General features: G+C 43.8%; 5 protein-coding genes across 5 annotated transcripts; 1 reads left to right on the forward strand and 4 right to left on the reverse strand.

Annotated features, from left to right (window-relative positions):
* Positions 1-3,073: 3,073 nt before the first annotated feature.
* Positions 3,074-4,135, forward strand: SERLADRAFT_402376 (uncharacterized protein; the record flags this gene model as incomplete). The annotated part of the gene is made up of 1 exon (XM_007323771.1): positions 3,074-4,135. One exon carries the CDS (start codon positions 3,279-3,281, stop codon positions 3,726-3,728), a length of 450 nt encoding a protein of 149 aa, XP_007323833.1.
* A 145-nt stretch (positions 4,136-4,280) lies between these two features.
* SERLADRAFT_443163 (uncharacterized protein) lies at positions 4,281-4,591 on the reverse strand (the record flags this gene model as incomplete). The annotated part of the gene is made up of 2 exons (XM_007323772.1): positions 4,281-4,368; positions 4,440-4,591. 2 exons carry the CDS (start codon positions 4,589-4,591, stop codon positions 4,281-4,283), a joined length of 240 nt encoding a protein of 79 aa, XP_007323834.1.
* A 3,012-nt stretch (positions 4,592-7,603) lies between these two features.
* Positions 7,604-7,987, reverse strand: SERLADRAFT_443164 (uncharacterized protein; the record flags this gene model as incomplete). The annotated part of the gene is made up of 1 exon (XM_007323773.1): positions 7,604-7,987. The coding sequence occupies one exon, from the start codon at positions 7,985-7,987 to the stop codon at positions 7,604-7,606; it is 384 nt and encodes a 127-aa protein (XP_007323835.1).
* Positions 7,988-8,163: 176 nt separating this feature from the next.
* SERLADRAFT_443165 (uncharacterized protein) lies at positions 8,164-9,201 on the reverse strand (the record flags this gene model as incomplete). The annotated part of the gene is made up of 2 exons (XM_007323774.1): positions 8,164-8,856; positions 8,935-9,201. The coding sequence occupies 2 exons, from the start codon at positions 9,199-9,201 to the stop codon at positions 8,164-8,166; spliced, it is 960 nt and encodes a 319-aa protein (XP_007323836.1).
* A 5,909-nt stretch (positions 9,202-15,110) lies between these two features.
* On the reverse strand, positions 15,111-16,398 carry SERLADRAFT_443166 (uncharacterized protein; the record flags this gene model as incomplete). Its single annotated transcript, XM_007323775.1, has 2 exons — positions 15,111-15,375; positions 15,413-16,398. 2 exons carry the CDS (start codon positions 16,396-16,398, stop codon positions 15,111-15,113), a joined length of 1,251 nt encoding a protein of 416 aa, XP_007323837.1.
* Between the last annotated feature and the right edge of the window lie 1,219 nt (positions 16,399-17,617).

A 17,617-nucleotide genomic window follows, 5' to 3' on the forward strand; every position in this document is an offset into this window, starting at 1 on the left:
TAGGTCAGTGAACTGTAAACCTGGTGACGAACGAAAGCGAATAGACTCACTATAAAAGAAATTCCCTCCCTGCAGGCTAACGTTAGCGCAAGACCGGAAACGAGTAACAACACCTTAATCTCGGACCACCATATTGTTTCTTATAGGTCTCCCAGTGTCAGCCCTGGTCGTTCCAGCCAACCTGTATAATTGACATCCATCACGGCTGAGATGAATACGAGGCATTCGTATGGTGCGAGTGATATTGTAGAATGAACTGTGCCTTCAACCAGGGCAAATCCCCACATCCGAGGCTTTTCCGAGTTCACCAGACCACCATTCGTACCTGTCTTCTCCTGTCAACCAAAATCATAATTTTACAAACAGAGTTGTGGTCGTGGCACGACAAATGACAGGATTACGATATCGACATTGTTGGCAGAACTGTCGCCGTTGTTCGTCGAGGACGCAATGGCATGGGGATACACATTTTAGGTAAACAACAACTCTTGCGGTTAAATCTTACAAATGCAAGCCTTATCTTTCGTTTGTGTAGTCCAGCACTACAAATAACTTAGCATCAGCCCTCGATCTTCCCAAGAGACACCGTCTTTTTCTCCGCTTCTCTCACCACGATCATCAGGTCAGAGCCACGAGCTTATCGGCAAACTGTCTGTCACCACTGTAAGTGTCAGGACAGCGGGCCCACGATACTCAACCACCATATTCACAAGTTGTGGGCAGATGGCGAGGGTTATTGTTATGAATACAGTCAGTAACTTGTGCTTTTTTTGCCATGATTTTGTTCTAACAACAATAGCCCAATATCAATAGCCCAGCAACACTACTGTCTCGTTGATCATGACGCTTCGAGCTAGTCATATTTAGCCAGTGGTTGCGAAACACCCGTCCAGCTTCCAAGTTCTTCGCTGTCCCTGTCGACTAATACGGTTCTTGTAAGCAGTGGGTATTTAGGTGATACCCATTGCTTACACGGAACATACTAGCTGACTTTGACTATTTGAATATACTCAATCGTTTATGCCAACGTCCCGGCAGCATATAAAGTCAAGTGTATATAGGCAGTAACCTCGAGCTCGTCCGACTCGTAGGGTGCAATTTTGCTCAGAATTCGGTAGGCATCTATTTTCGCCTTTATAGACTTGTCCCAATAACGACAAGACAATTACAATTACAATCCCTAAGTGGCACTGTCACCTCGTTGAACGCGACAACGCGTCTCACACAGCTCCAGAAAGCAGTAAAATGTCTCCGGGCACTATCAAACAGCAATGTTCTGGACCAGCCGCACACAAAAGTTTCTGCAGCCAGCTCAGCACTCGTTAACCACAGCAGTTAACCCTCTGTAGTTAAGCCCAGGCACGCTCTCAGCACCGCTCGGTGGTTGGTTGAGAGCGAGAGCGATATCGGGCGGTCCTACTATGTATGGCAATGATCATGCCGTGCAATCATTCGGCATCATGACGGTGAAGTTTACAGGTCATCTCACATTCCTAGGTTGACTTCTTTCCCACCCAACGCCTACGCAGCTCCAGCCTCAGACAATATCGCTATTCTCGGGCTCTTCCCTACTGCAGTTCCCACCACTGGTCTTGTCTTGTCCCTTTGCGCACAACGCTGGTGCCACTCCATCCCCTCACAGCTGAACTATCGTCGTCAAAATATTGTTGTCGTATTAGGTCAACTGTCTACCATCGAAACAATGCTGGTAGACATATCCGCGAAACAATTTGCACATGTATGAAGCAACTTTGCATAGATTTTGACTGGGAGTGAAGGATATCATCACAGCCCCAAAATGAACGTCTCACCTCGGGCTAACAGCATCGATATCGCCAGCACTCCAGTGACTGCGTAATGACTTCCAGCACAAAAAGCAATTCTCGCATAGGCCCCCCAAGTCGCCGTTTACAAACTCTAATACAACATTTCCTTCTTAGTGCGCAATCCAAAATTTTGCAAAGCCACCCTCACTGTCGTCGTCGCTTCCTCATCAACGGACATCTCCAGACTTTCACTGGAAAACAGCGAGAGCGCCGATAGGTTAAAACTCTAAAGTCTTATTAATCCAGCCTCTAGCTTCACAATATGCTCCGAATTTGAAGGCGTTATTCGGCGAGGGCATACTTGTTGATCATCATCTATGTATTTCATGATCTGTGCATCTCGTATCATGATGTTGTTGAGCACAGACGCTGATAGCACAGCCGCGATGAGTCCAGCACACACCTGTGTCTCCAAAGCCCAATCTATCTCCTCTTCCGCGATGTGGTTGGCCAGACCAATTCTAACTGCGAACCTTGTTCAGGTTTTCCATTGCGCTTCCGAGGCGATGTCACACAGATCGAGGACAAGAACAAGAAAACATATGTTCCGTGGCATGTGTCCCGTGACTCGAATGCGTTACTCATATCCAAATCAGGAAATCGTATGTCACCAAAGCTCCGTCACGCCTTGTTCTGCTGTCACGTTTTACAGCACTTGCCAAATCGGGAACAATAGGAGAGGAGTTGGTATTGTTTTTCGCTCTATTCTTCCGCCTCGCGACCGCCGTGCAGGTGCACTGTATCTCGCTGGCCCATCACTCTAAGCTCATTGTTCAGGGTTCAATTGTATTATCCCCGTATCGGCAAGAACTGGAGTTCTGCTTTTGGTTAAAGCTCAATTGTTCTCGTTTGCCTTATATCTCCTCAACTTTCATTTCCTCTTCAAACCGCGTTCGCCCTCGTTCGGTTCCATCGACATCTTATCCCGTTCGTCTTTTTCGCTTCAATATCAACGAGTACCGGTTACTCTTCTCTCCTATTCCTATTTCCTTCTGAGTCCTTGCATCACGCAAACTTTCGACTTCTCCTTAATCTACTCCCTCCCGTTCTTCTCCAATGTCTTGTACCATGACCGCACCTACAAGCACAATCATATACCCACATCCGCCACCCACTTCTAATACTCTTGATGCTTATCAACGCACGCGCCTCATCCGCTCGACACGAAAACTAGGCGCGGTCCTTGGTACTACGCCCTACCTCCTTGAGTCCGACTCCACTCCCATCCCCATTAGTATCCTTCCCATTGGCGGAGACAGCGACAAACGTTTCAAAATGAAGAACACGAAAGCGCTGAGGCGCCAAGGGTCTATATTCACGCACCACTCGCACGCTTCCTCATCTGTCTCCTCATTCAGTTCGTCCCACCCTCCATCTTCGCACAACCCCTCTCCATCTGCTTCTCTGGTCTCCCTCCCCCTTTCATTCGATTCTAAAAACGGCGATGCCCCCATGACGCCCCCTGGCTTGCCAAACCCCACTCGCAGAGCTGGCAAGCACTTCAAACCACACCCACTCTACCTTCGCCTCAACACTGTCCCTGTTTCTCCTTCGGATACACGCTTCGCCTCATCCCTCTCCCTCTTGCCCTCGACACCTTCCGCTACCTGCACCAGTCCCATACTCCCTCCTACCCCATGCACTCCCGCAGTGCCGAGCGTAGCCGAGGTACGCCGCAAGCGCATGGCGAAGCTCGCAAGACACTTGGGTGAGAACGTCCCGTGCGAGCTCGTGTTCCCCAACCCATCGGCTGGCGAGAAACGCGTGAAAAGAAGGAGTATGTCACTGTCTGCACCGCGTGTGGCGAGCACACCGAGGGGGAGGCAGGACTGGGTTGGTGAATGGAACAGGGGCGATATCAGGGATGTGCAGAGAGAGCTACGGGCTTTGAAGGCACGCTGAATTGACGTTGATAAACGGCTTATAGCATTGGGCTGGAGCTAATATTGGATCTTTCATGCGGACATTCGCCGGAATACTTGCTGGCTGCAGGCCTACCAGTACCAAACACAATCTTCTATTTTCCTTCCTCATTTTCTACTATCATCATTCATGACGCCACTAAAGCATACCCCCTCAAAATATTTGTTTTATATCGTATGCCCGGTTTCATCACATGCCCGGGCCAATGCTCGACATCGGCATGCTCTTAATTGTAGTACTACCATTACTATTATATACTAGATATATAGAAATTAGGTTCGTCGAACGTGTAGGACTGTAGTTTTAGATTGGATGTGTACGTGTATTGCTTAGTCTACTACTGAATCACATTACTATACTGTGCTGTAGATCTTTCTGAGTGAACTTGAATGTTAGTTAGAAACAGACATTACAAAAGGTAATACACTCTTATGTAATAAACTAGCAGGAGATGATATTCTAAGTCTGTACTTTCGAAGTTCTGCCTTAGTACTGGATGAAAAATGAAATTTCTTGATCTGAAAGATTTGATTAATAAGAACAGTTTTCGGAGAAAACCCGGAGGGGCTTTTTGATCCAAAACATGCCTTGAAAAAGAGCATATTGAGTGAGCTGTGTCCTAGGAGTTAAGTAATAATGAAACAATGCATGAGGCATAGCTCAGACCCGCTCTGTAGGAGTATGACTTACTGTGCCATTGTCATATCTGTACCGGAAGACAGAACTCCAGTGTCTCCGAAGGAGATACTCTCTGAATCCAAAGCCCCTGAACCATTGGCATACTCGGGATTATGTTCCTCATGGTCTGCCAGTCGGCATAACTCTACGCCCCAGTTCCACATGGTACTCCGGCCGTCCACCCCAATACTCCTGCACCGGATTTCTAATCCGCCATATGTTTCTCCTCGCACGTTCTAGTATTCCTCGTGGACTCTGTAGTTAGACCTTATGATACACTCCTTGTACATATGTTCTCCTCTCGCTAGATAATTGTCCGCATGGTAATAAAACTAAGTGAAACTCAGCCGCTGCCCAAGAGGCTATAGAAACGACTTTATTATTTACCTAAGTGAAACTACAATAGATGTTAGTTTAAGGTGATCTCTAATAAATGTAATGTAACATACCTCAGCTGCTGCCCGAGAGGCTATAGAAACGACTGAGGTATTCCTATACTAAACCCCCTACTACTTATAGTCGGAGGTGCTACTCGCTACAGTATAATGACTCCTAGGAGTACAATTGTGCTCCTAGGAGAACAATGGTTACTACATGGAGTGGTGGCTATGCTCCATGGAGAACAATGGCTGCTTTGGCAGAGACCGGGTTTATCCGGTTTTGTCACATGGAACTCCGTACCTACATTACAAGTTACTCCTTACCGGCCCCTGCTCTGTGAGGAATCAATTTTTCTCATTGCATTCCCATCATGTCGTGGTCATCCGATGTCATGCACCAAAGTTGATTGGTAGCATGGACAGGTGTCAATAACAAAGTGAATATTCAAAAAGACTCGCCTTTGTGCCACTCAGGCACAGTGCCACGTGGAATAGTAATTAATATTGCCTTTTCAATATTGTGGCTGATCAGCACCACCTCTATTAGGCAATCCAGTCGCGGTGCTTTCCATTTGGTACTTTCCGTGTTTTGGCATTTTGGCAAATTTTTGCGTCGCCACTGGCTACACATTGCATTGCGCCCTCGCCTTCATCGTTTCCCTTACTCCCCTTCCTTTGCCTAGCCCCACCATGGGCCCCTTCCTCTCCTTTTTATTCTCACCCAATGGTTGTTTCTGGATCCCCATTCTAATCCACCTCTTCGTCACCTCCAGTCTCCTCCTCCTCATCTTCTTTGCTCCCCCACCATATGTGATGTCACCACTTCCTATCCGCTTCCGTCGCCGATCCGTTGACTACCATGTGCCACTGCTGATATCAGCAAAGCCCCGGTGGCCGGTCCAAATAGGGCAACAGGTCCATCTTCATGACATCGATCTGCCATCATATACTATCAAAACATCAGTCGCTCGTCTCGCCTGGTTGGAGCGTGGGTGGGTAGTTTTTGAGCTGGAGAAGGTTCATCCCCTTGCGTCGCCCATGTTCATCGCTGTCCCATTCACTTGGGTACACTTATCTTTTGTCCATCATCTTCGCTATAGCTACACCTACCACACACTGCCTGGGACTCACTCGTTCCAAATTGGAACTACTCCTCTCCCTCCCTCGTTTGACCAGGTGGTCCAACACAACCAGTCCATTGGTAAGGCCATGGAACCGTCGGATTTGGACTAGGTGGTGGACCGGTGGCTTCAGTTTCTTTTTCTTCAGCAGAACATTCATTTGCAGTGCGATTATTTTTGATTTTTGAATCATTTTTATGGACACATATTTTTTTAGAATGTCTGACTGACAATAAAGGAACTGTGTTGATACTGATAGTGTTTTGCCTTGCCCTTTTTTTACTGCATCTTCCCATGACATCATGATTTTCCTGCTCTCTTTTTGCTATTGGACTTTACTTTATGGCTGTACAAACCTGTGACATTACTCACAGCATTCATTGTTCTATCCCTTTTTTTTCCTTTTTTTGACAATCTTATCCTGTACTACCTATGCAGGATTTGTCAGCGTACATTCCTTCCTTCATGTTCTTTCTCATTCTTTTTGCACAGCTATACTGTGCATAGCCTACTTTTCTTTTACTATATAAACCCCTGTATTTTACCTTGTAAAAAAACAACAAGAACTCAAATCCAGACTTCTTCTCTAATCTCAAGTTCACTACTCTTCTACTTGTGATCCAGTGTGGTCACAACACTTAACACTGTTACCACTGTTAACTGCTGTCATCGTCACTTGTCACTTTTGAAAGTCATTGTCATCCCTTTTGATTAGAGTCCTTCTGAGCACTGTCAGGCAACAAATACGAAGCTATATAACAAAGCACAATGCCTGGTCAAGTCCTTGTTGGAAGGCGATGAATCAGGGTATGAGGATGAAGAGTATCGGTATAAGCGCAAATCCAAACTAATATTGAACTAGAGAATAGTACATCGAGTATATACTTCTTTATATAGTGAACGGCGATGGTCAGACCGAGAAAGGGAATAACTAAGAAAGTGGTCTGACCAGCTAGCTAACCAATAAGAAAAAAAAGGAGAAGGTGGTCCGATCTATCGTATTTACTAATCGTATGAGAAAATGTATTGGTAAGGGATGTGCGAATGGCTGTATCAGTAAGCCCATGAGAAGGTGCTGACTCACAACCTTCTTCGCTTATCAATATTCCTCCAAAGTATTCCCAGACATAGCACTGGATCGTTGCTATGTCATTTGGATATCTTCTCGAGGGTCTACAATAAGTCTCCTTCGTTGTAGGTACAATAGGACGTGAGTGTGAATAGAGAATAAGAAGAAAAAGGATAAAAGTAATAAAACACCTGCTGTAATCTCTAGTCCAAGGGCAAGAGGAGTGACAGGATCGAGTCTGCTAACCACAACATGACGGGAATGCGATAAGAAAAATCAAATCCTCACAAGCACTACAGTTTGTGCATTAGGAGCCTGCTATCACTGGGAACCTCATTATCTTGTCATTCTCAAACCTACCTTGTGCTAAGATTAGCAAGGTAGTGCTCATCTTATACTCACCACAAAGCCCCTACCTTCTACATTTCAACTATCCCTCCTCCTCAAAACCCACACCCATACATTTTTGGGTTTTACTTTGAAGGATCCTCATACATACTACTCCACGAACAACAAGAGCACCCACTGTTCTAGAAGGCAAAGCCCATAAACAAATTCCGTGGAATCTGGGAGGATTGTGTGTTAGTTTGTTTTATGTGTGGTTTTCTAACAACAGTTCTCATCATCGACAGCACTAGTTGGGTGTACTGTGCCCCGGGCAAGACTTTCCACACCAACATCTAAACAGATCTCCTTTTGGAATAAATATGTGCGCATCAACACACACCTTGGGATTTTGTTAAAGGGTGGCTCCAAAGAAGAAGAAGAAACATCGAAAACTACATGTTTTTCTATCTTATTTTTACCAGAATCAAGCACCCTAGTATTTGTCTCGCCGGGGCCACGCTCCAAAGGAGACGCTGGTACAGCGGTGGTATTGTAAGTATTTCTAGTACTAACTCCTTCATCGTCCTGACCCACTGAATCAGCGCTCAAAGCAGCTATATTGCCAGATGGGTCCAGGGCAAATCCACAGTCACAACTACGCATACATGTACATACTTCTGATAATAAATCTAAGAATCTATTTACAATTTGGGGAGCCATCCCCTTCTTTCTATTATTGCTCGTGCAACACCCCAGAGCAGGGGCCACTTTGTTGTGGTTTACTTCATTGTTTTGTGGAGCGAAGGCACCCAAGTGACCTAAGCTCCAAACTCTTTTCCCTAAGCTTTCATTTCATTAACATGTTGGTCATAGAAGAAAGCCCGGATTTTGTCGTAAGAACGACCGGCCAGAGTGTTGAGCTGATTGTCCGGCTTTTCTGATTCCAATTGGCACGCTTGGTTATTTTTTTGTTGAGCGGCCCGCGCTCTGTTTATGCAATCTTGGGCCATGTGCCCCTCCTGCCCACAGCTGAAGCAGGTGAATCTGCCCTTCTGTCCACCTTGGACCACACTGATATCCATTGGAGCACCCTGACCTGGTTGCAACCCAAAAGGCTGGAACCTGTGAGAGTGATTTGATTTTTGGTTTGATAACCCAGGGCTCCTCTGGGAATAGTTATTTTTGGTGGTGATCCCGCCACCTTGGTGCATTTTGTAGAGCTCTATGGCCCTACCTATCTTTCTAACCTCCTCCGCTGCTTGGGAGAGGTTGTCGTTTCTCATATCCTGCAGATAGAGTTGTTCTGCAATATGAGGGTTCACATTGCATTCCAATAGCTCTACCGCATGTTCATTACCTAAGCCCCCTTGGATAGAGAGGGCCAGGAACCGGGTTACAAAATCATCCGTCCTCATATTTCCTTGTTTGAAGGAACGGATCTGCTGATGCGCCCAGTCACGCTCAGCTTGCGGTTTGAAATACTTTTCAATCTCAACTTTGAGATCATCCCAGACAGGCCACACTCCCGCGGTCTAGCACTCCTGCATTCTAACTTGGGCGTATTGACCCGCCACAGGTCCTTTTAGTCGAGATAGCACCACAGTGGCTACCTCAAAGTTGTCGGCAAACACATCCCAGTTTGCCTTGACCCAAATTTGGAGTTTGATCCACCATTTGGCGAATTGTGATCTTTCTCCTTTGAAGGCGCCAGGGTCAGCAACAACTTCGACTTTCTTTGTGAACTTTTTCCTGACTGAGGGGGTTGCTGCGGCGGGGTTCGCCTGCAGCTTGGCGAGTTGCGTGGTCAACGTCAATATCTGTGCACGCATGTTGTGCAACAGAATATTGACGTCAGGTTGTTGGCTTTGCAACGACATGTCGACTTGTTTTCTTATAATATAAGGTAAAAAAATGTAACTGGGGGTCCCCGCTTGCTATCTGCGGATCAACCTCTTCCTAGCTGAGTATCGGGTCTCAATCCCCGACTACCCACACTATAGTATTTGAATTTGTATATAAAAAGTATTCGTATTAAAACCTTGGTTCGAACGGTTGTCAGGGGGTGGCCTGCTGTTATGATAACACAATTTTTGGACCTTTCCTTCTTTTTCATTCTCCGCTTTAACCTTGTATACTTTAGCTTTCACACATAGTGCCACGCGGCACTTCCCCTTTTGATCAAACTCCTCTTTCTCGCGCCGCATTGCCTTCTTCTGATTTTAGATACAAACTCTCTCACACAGTGGAGCTGGTCATGCGGGCTAGGCCCCATGACATCATCAGCCACTGACTTTATCAACTGTACAGTACATAAGTACAAACACTCTGTATTAGTATATATACCCCAATAGATCCAGGAGACTCCTCAGCAAGTCCTCCTGTTGTTAACCAACAAACTCTCTGCAGCCTAAGGGGTAACCACTCCCCATTCACTACCTTTATAGTGTGCGCCAGAGTAACTAACTCTTGGTTGTTACACCCGCTTGTTAAGCTGTCAGCCCTTCTCCAACTGGCGGAGGCAAATGCCCGGTTTGGTCAGAGGAAAGAGAAAGAGAAGTTTTTGTGTCTAAATTTCTAATCAACAGTGGTTCCGCACCAACTGCTGAGCTAAGGTACTCCCCTTAACGTTGGGGGCCGCGTGTCAAATAATTATTATTTCTTCTCCCAAAGCACTACAAGGCCATCGCAAAGAGTGCACCTATCTGCTATGCGGGATATTCCCAAACAACAATTCTATCTCCTTGACCCTGGAGTCCGAGTTTGCACAATGTGCGAGAGAGTAAAAAGAGCGAGTCCTAATGTAACAACCTAGAGTTTGTATACTCTGGTGCACAACTAGAACTAACTATAAAGGTAGTGAGGGGAGTGGTTACCCTTGGGATAGGACTGAGTTAGTTATGGGTAAACAACAGGGGGACTTGCTGAGGAGTCTCCTGGATTTATTGTGGTATATATACTACTACAGGTTGTTTGTACATGTTGTACTATACAGTTGATAAGGCAGTGGCTGATGATGTCAGAGGGCACAGCCTGTGTGACCAGCTCCACTGCATGAGAGACTTGTAGCTAAACTAAGAATAAAAGCAGCACCGCGCAAGAAAGAGGAGTTTGAACAAAAGGGAAAGTGCCGCATGGCACAGAGTGTGAAAACTATAGTAAAGGTTAAAGCGGAGAATGAAAATAAAAGGAAAGGTCCGGAAATGTGTTATCGTAACAACATATAGACAGATAGCTGTTGTATGCTTGTGTGCGTCTGTAAAAATCAAGAAAACAAAGAAAACTATAGCTAAAATTATGTAGTATTAATTGAAGAATAGATTTTCCTCCCAACCATTCCTGTCACTAACCCAAGATCTAAAGTGGCCATCTGTATGTAAAACAAAGGAAGTTTTTTCCCCTTGATAATCAAGGTCAAAGTGAGTAGTCTCTTCAGAGCGGAATATAACAAAATCCCCAGAACACAACTCAAAAACAAGCCCTTGCTGTTACAATTGGCATACCAACATCTACTTACACTTTACTTTTTGTACTTTTACTTTTTATTTTCCAAGTCACATGACTGATCATGTGACCATTTACTTTACTTTACATTTTCGGACTTTTCATAGCCACATGACCAGTGTCTAGTCTAGACTCATCATGTGACCAGTCACATGCTAGACATCGGACTGTAAACTTTATTTACAACTGTATAGTACCTCATGTATTTTAGTATATATACAGGAGCAATACATGGAGAAGGACTCAGCGAGTCCTCCTGTTGTCTACCAACAACTAATTTGTTCCTACCAAATCGGTAACCACTCCCACCTTTTCCTCTACTTCTGAGTGTTGTTTTCATTGTGCTCCAGTGCCCCAAGATTGTGTCTTGTTGGTGTTGTCACACTTGCTCATACATAACAAGAACACCCCCAGAAAAATCACCAATAGGTAAAACTAAGCATAAGTCTTGATCCTTACTATCTCTATGAGCATTTGTGCAAACATCAATGTTTACAACAAGGGAGAAAAATGGGCTGACAGGGGATCCAAGCTTGTCTGGAAAAGTGTCCACTATCTTGACTAGAGTAGAGTATTTGTTACAATAGGCACCCCAGTATCTACTTTACGCTTTACTTTTGTGTACTTTTACTTTTCATTTTCCAAGTCACATGACTAATCATGTGACCATTTATTTTACTTTACTTTTTGGACTTTTCATAATCATATGACCAGTCATGTGACACATCACCTGACCAGTGTCTAGACTCAACATATAATTGGTTACATGCTAGACATCGGACTTTGAACTTTACTTACAACTGTACAATACCTCATGTATTGTAGTATATATACCTGAGCAATACATGTGGAGAGACTCAGTGAGTCCTCTTCTAGTGTATTCCAACATTAGTACAACAACCTCCCTCTCTTGCTGAGTTATACCATCATTCCTCTGAGTTGATGTTTCTGTGGTTGTGCTCTAGTGCCCCAAGATAGATTCTTGTTGATGTGGTCACAGTACTCTTGAGGAAGGCAATGCTCTATCTGTAAGAAAATCTATTAAAATCATATATGTCCACAGAAAAAAAATACTTCTGATTCAATCCACTCAAATACCTTGCCAAAGGCTGCTTGAAGGTTAAAATAAAGCTGTTCATTCTGTTCAATTTCACTGAATAGGTAAGGCAAAGATTGACTCTGGTTGGCACCAACAAGTTTATTTGGATGCTCTACTGGAGCATCATGACCCTGTGTTAAGAAAGCACAAATTATAAATACCATAGAACAACTTACTGATGTACCATACCTATTCCACCAAGAAAAATAGATGCATTGAAATTGCTGTATGCCATTTCCTCCATTAATGAACAAAGGTAAGTCATCTATACATGTGTTTAGGTTGGCTGACAGGTTGGTCTTCATAGCTAGAAGCATGTCCTAGCATAAAAAAGCCAATAAAGATCCATTGTTGTTTCAAATGTTGATCTTATTAGGTATGGCAGACATTGATATTACACCAAGCATAACTGACTTTTATCACACCCAAAATTGATGAAAAAGCCTGAAGGTGGTTAGGATATTTGATTGTATCTTGGACCTACAAGATTTTGTCAGAATACTGTATTTTTGTTGAAATAATTTTATATTTCCACACAAAACATGGATGCAGTCTTGCAGCCATTTTTGTAGGAATTTGATAGCTGTAGTTAATCTGTCAATCAGTAGAGTACTATCTTGCTAATTGTAGCACAAGGTAGGTTTGAGAATGACGAGGTGACGAGGTTCCCAATGATAGCAGGCTCCTAATACACAGACTGTAGTGCTCAAAAAAACTCTAATTAAAAGAGATAATAGTGACTTCAGAAGTAGAGAGTGACAATGACTGCAGATAACAGTAGTAGTAGTGGGAAGTGTTGTAACCACACTGGATCACAAGTAGCAGTGAACAGTAGACTTGAGATGAGAGAAGAAGTCTGGATTCAATTTTTTGTTTTTTTTACAAGGTAGAATACAGGGGTTTATCTAGTAAAAAAAAAGGAAGGCTATGCACAGTATAGCTGTGCAAAAAGAATGAGAAAGAACATGAAGGAATGAATATATTGTACACTGACAAATCCTACATAGGTAGTACGGGATAAGATTGTCAAAAAAAGGAAAAAAAAAAAGGGATAGAACAATGAATGCTGTGTAGGTACTATCATAGGTTTGTACAGCCATAAAATAAAGTCCAATAGCAGAAAGAGAGCAAGAAAATCATGATGTCATGGGAAGATGCAGTAAAAAAAAGCAAGGCACAAATAATATCAGTATCAACACAGTTCCTTTATTGTCAGTCAGACATTCTAAAAAAATATGTGTCCATAAAAATGATTCAAAAATCAAAAATAATTGCACTGTAAATGAATGTTCTGCTGAAGAAAAAGAAACTGGAGCCACCGGTCCACCACCTAGTCCAAATCCGACAGTTCCATGGCCTTACCAATGGACTGGTTGTGTTGGACCACCTGATCAAACGAGGGAGGGAGAGGAGTAGTTCCAATTTGGAGTCCCAGGCAGTGTGTGGTAGGTGTAGCTGTAGCGAAGACGATGGACAAATGATAAGTGTACCCAAGTGAATGGGACAGCAATGTACTTAGGCAACAAAAGGGGATGAACCTTCTCCAGCTCAAAAACTACCCACCCACGCTCCAACCAGGTGAGACAAGCGACCAATGATTTGATAGTATATAATAGAAGATCAATGTCATGAAAATAGACCTGTTGCCCAATTTGGACTGGCTGCCAGGGCTTTGCTGATATTAGCAGTGATACGTGGTGGTTGACGGATTGGCAACGGAAGCGGATGGAGAGTGGTGACATCAGGTATGGTGGGGAAGCAAGGAAAACGAATAGGAGGAGGGTGGAGGTGATGAGAAAGTGGACTAGAATAGGGAGTCAGAAACAACTGTCAGGTGGGAATAAAAAAGACAGTAAAGGGCCCATGGTGGGGCTAGGCAAATGAAGGGGAGTAAGGGAAACGACAAAAGCGAGAGTGCAATACAATATGTAGCCAGTGGTAATGCAAAAAATTGCCAAAATGCCAAAATGTGGAAAGTACTGAATGGAAAGCAAAGATGAGCGCAACCTGATTGCCTAATACAGGTGGGTGCTGAACAGCCACAAGTTCGAAAAAGGCAATATTAATTACTATTCTATGTGGCACTGTGCTTGTGTGGCGCAAAAGCGAGTATTTTTGAATATTTGCTTCATTATTGACACCTGTCTATGCTGCCAATCAACTTTGGTGCATGACAACGCCCAAGTGAGACTTCAGGATTGCTATGCTGAAAATGCATGGCCAACCTGGAAGAGCCTCAAGGCCGAAGTTGAAAAATACTCCAAGCCTCAAGCTGAGCATAACTGGGTACATCAGCAAATCTTGTCCTTCAAACTGTGAGGAATTGATTATTCTAATTGCATTCCCATCATGTCTTGGTTCTCTCAATTGCTTCCAGCCACTCCCCTAGCCATCAGACTAGAAGTCACCATAGAGATCCTTTTACTTATCTCCTTTCTTCTTTTATTTTCCTTTCATACTTGCATTCTACCATACTTACAGAATAGAAGGCTCTTCCTTTGTTCACAAGAAGATATCCCAATGACATAGCTCTGATCAAGAGCTGTGTGTCAGGCAACAAATACGAAGCTATATAACAAAGCCCAATGCCTGGTCAAGTCCTTGCTGGAAGGCGGTGAATCAGGGTATGAGGATAAAGAGTATCGGTATAAGCGCAAATCCAAACTAATATTGAACTAGAGAATAGTACATCGAGTATGTACCTCTTTATATAGTGAACAGCGATGGTCAGACCGAGAAAGGGAAGAACTGAGAAAGTGGTCTGACCAGCTAGCTAACCAATAAGAAAAAAGGAGAAGGTGGTCCGATCTATCGTATTTACTAATTGTATGAGAAAATGTATTGGTAAGGGATGTGTGATTGGCTGTATCAGTAAGCCCATGGGAAGGCACTGACTCACAACCTTCTTTGCTTATCAATATTCCTCCAAAGTATTCCCAGACATAGCACTGGATCGTGGCTATGTCATCTGGATATCTTCTCGAGGGTTGACAACAAGTCTACCTTGTTGTAGGTACGATAGAACGTGAGTGTGAAGAGAGAATAAGAAGAAAAATGATAAAAGTAATAAGACACCTGCTGTAATCTCTAGTCCAAGGGCAAGAGGAGTGACGGGGATCGAGTCTGCTAACCACGACATGACGGGAATGCGATAAGAAAAATCGATTCCTCACATTAGCTCCCCTTTTATAAGACTCGTGTCCTCATGAGTCCGGATGTGGCACTCTGGAACTTGTTACTAATCCAATCAAAAAGCATTGGAGGTTTAGAAGTGGCGGTGTAGTTTTCGTAAGGACGGAAGTGAAGAGAAGCGGTAATAATCCGAGGGGCGGCTGGATTTGTTTTGTGGAAAGCGGCGAGTAAATTAGCGACATGTGTAAGATTGGTGTCGGGTTCCCAAGTGCGTTTGGAGACTGGATAACCATGCCAGTGAATTAGGTAATCGAGCTTACTACCTTTCAGTTTAGGATCGAGATGGTCTAGCTGACTGGTTCATGAAAGTGGGAAGACGAAGTATAAGTCGAGCATCAGTGTCAAGTTTGATAGCACGATAGTAGAGCAGAGGATAGTTAGGATCTTCAATTGTCATAGAACCCAACTTCTTGATAAGGGTTTCTACTTCATCCTGTTTGACAGCAGTGTGCTCTTCTTCGTCTAAAGAGTGAAGGGTTTTCTTCGACTTGGAAGGACTCAACAACTTTCTCTCTTTCTCTGTCTCAGAGGTGCGCTTTTTTTCTTTCTTCTGCTTGGTGGTTTTCCTGATATAACGAGGTGGTTCTTCCTCTTTGTCAGAGTCAGAAGAATCGTCCGAAGAACTGGAAGAGTTTTCTGAATCCGAGTCTGAATCCGAATCATCAGAGTCAAAATCTTCATCATCAAAGCGATCTCTGCGAAGGACATGCTCTACAGCCTTGACAACATCATCAAAGACAAAAGGCTGGGAGAGATCAAGGGTAGGATCCCTCTGTAAAAGTCTGTTTTCAACGCGATGACGAAGGGTTTTGGGTAGTCCTTTCCAGAAGAAGCGATTGAATACGTCCTGAGTGATTTTGGATTTGGCAAGAAGCCATCCTCCAACACGAACATACTTCCTCATGTAGCTCTTGAAATCGTCCAGAGAGCCCATTTTCTTCTTGTGCGAAGCATCGACCAGCTGTTTAAGATGATGCTCTTTAAATTTGGCCTCTGCTTTTGCAGCATCAAAGTACTGGAGAATTTCGTCTTTGAGACTGTTCCATGAGGGCGTAATGAAGTGCTTCATTCCTTCAATAATTTCGCGAACATATGTGGAGCAGTATTGGAGAATGCTTGAGCATTTTTCATCGTCAGCAGTGACATTGTTTGCATGACAGATGCACTCATAGTGGAGAACAAAATCCCTGACACGAGTATAGTCTCCCTTGAACTTCTTAGGAGCATAACGAGTGCCAGGAATTGGCATAGTGATGACTGAGAGAGTAGTAGGTTGATTCATAGTGAAAAGTATAGGGGGTAAACGCGAAGCTTGCTGAGTAGAAGCTGGTACAGAAATTGAGTTACTGGAAGAGAGGGATGGGACAGATAAAGCGGTGGGTGAGATAGAAGGTGTAGATGATAAATTAGACAGTGATGGCGATGAAATGGTTGGTATTTAGCTTGAAGGAAACCACCCCTCGCGGTGGGCTCTAATTGTCGATGATGAGAACTGCAGTTAGAAAACCACACACAAAACAAACTAACACACAATCCTCCCAGATTCCACGGAACTTGTTTATGGGCTTTTCCTCCTAGAACAGTGGAGTGGTCTGGTTGTTCGTGGGGTGGTACGTATAAAGATCCTTCAAAGTAAAACCCAGAGGTGTATGAGTGTGGGTTTTGAGGAGGAGGGATAGTTGATTTTATAGAAGGATAGGGGCTTTGTGATGAGTATAGACAAGCACTACCTTGCTAATCATAGCACAAGGTAGGTTTGAGAACGACGAGGATGACGAGGTGACGAGGTTCCCAGTGATAGCAGGCTCCTGACGCACAAACTGTAGTGCTCAGAAGGACTCTAATCGAAGGGGATGACAATCACTTTCAAAAAGTGACGAGTGATGATGACAGCAGTTAACAGTGGTAGAAGTGGGAAGTGTTGTGACCACACTGGATCACAAGTAGTAGAGTAGTGAACTTGAGAGTAGAGAAGAAGTCTGGATTGGATTACTTGTTGTTGTTTTTTTTTACAAGGTAAAATACAGGGGTTTATATAGTAAAAGAAAAGTAGGCTATGCATAGTATAGCTGTGCAAAAAGGATGAGAAAGAATATGAAGGAAGGAATGTACGCTGACAAATCCTGCGTAGGTAGTACAGGATAAGATTGTCAAAAAAAGGAAAAGAAAGGGATAGAACAATAAATGCTGTGAGTAATGTCACAGGTTTGTACAGCCATAAAGTAAAGTCCAATAGCAAAAGGAGAGCAGGAAAATCATGATGTCATGGGAAGATGCAGTAAAAAAAAGTGCAAGTCAAAACACTATCAGTATCAACACAGTTCCTTTATTGTCAGTCAGGCATTCTAAAAAAATATGTGTCCATAAAAATGATTCAAAAATCAAAAATAATCGCACTGTAAATGAATGTTCTGCTGAAGAAAAAGAAACTGGAGCCACCGGTCCACCACCTAGTCCAAATCTGACAGTTCCATGGCCTTACCAATGGACTGGTTGTGTTG

The sequence above is a fragment of the Serpula lacrymans genome, assembly GCF_000218685.1.
Source record: "Serpula lacrymans var. lacrymans S7.9 unplaced genomic scaffold SERLAscaffold_16, whole genome shotgun sequence".
NCBI classification, from domain to species: Eukaryota; Fungi; Basidiomycota; class Agaricomycetes; order Boletales; family Serpulaceae; genus Serpula; species Serpula lacrymans.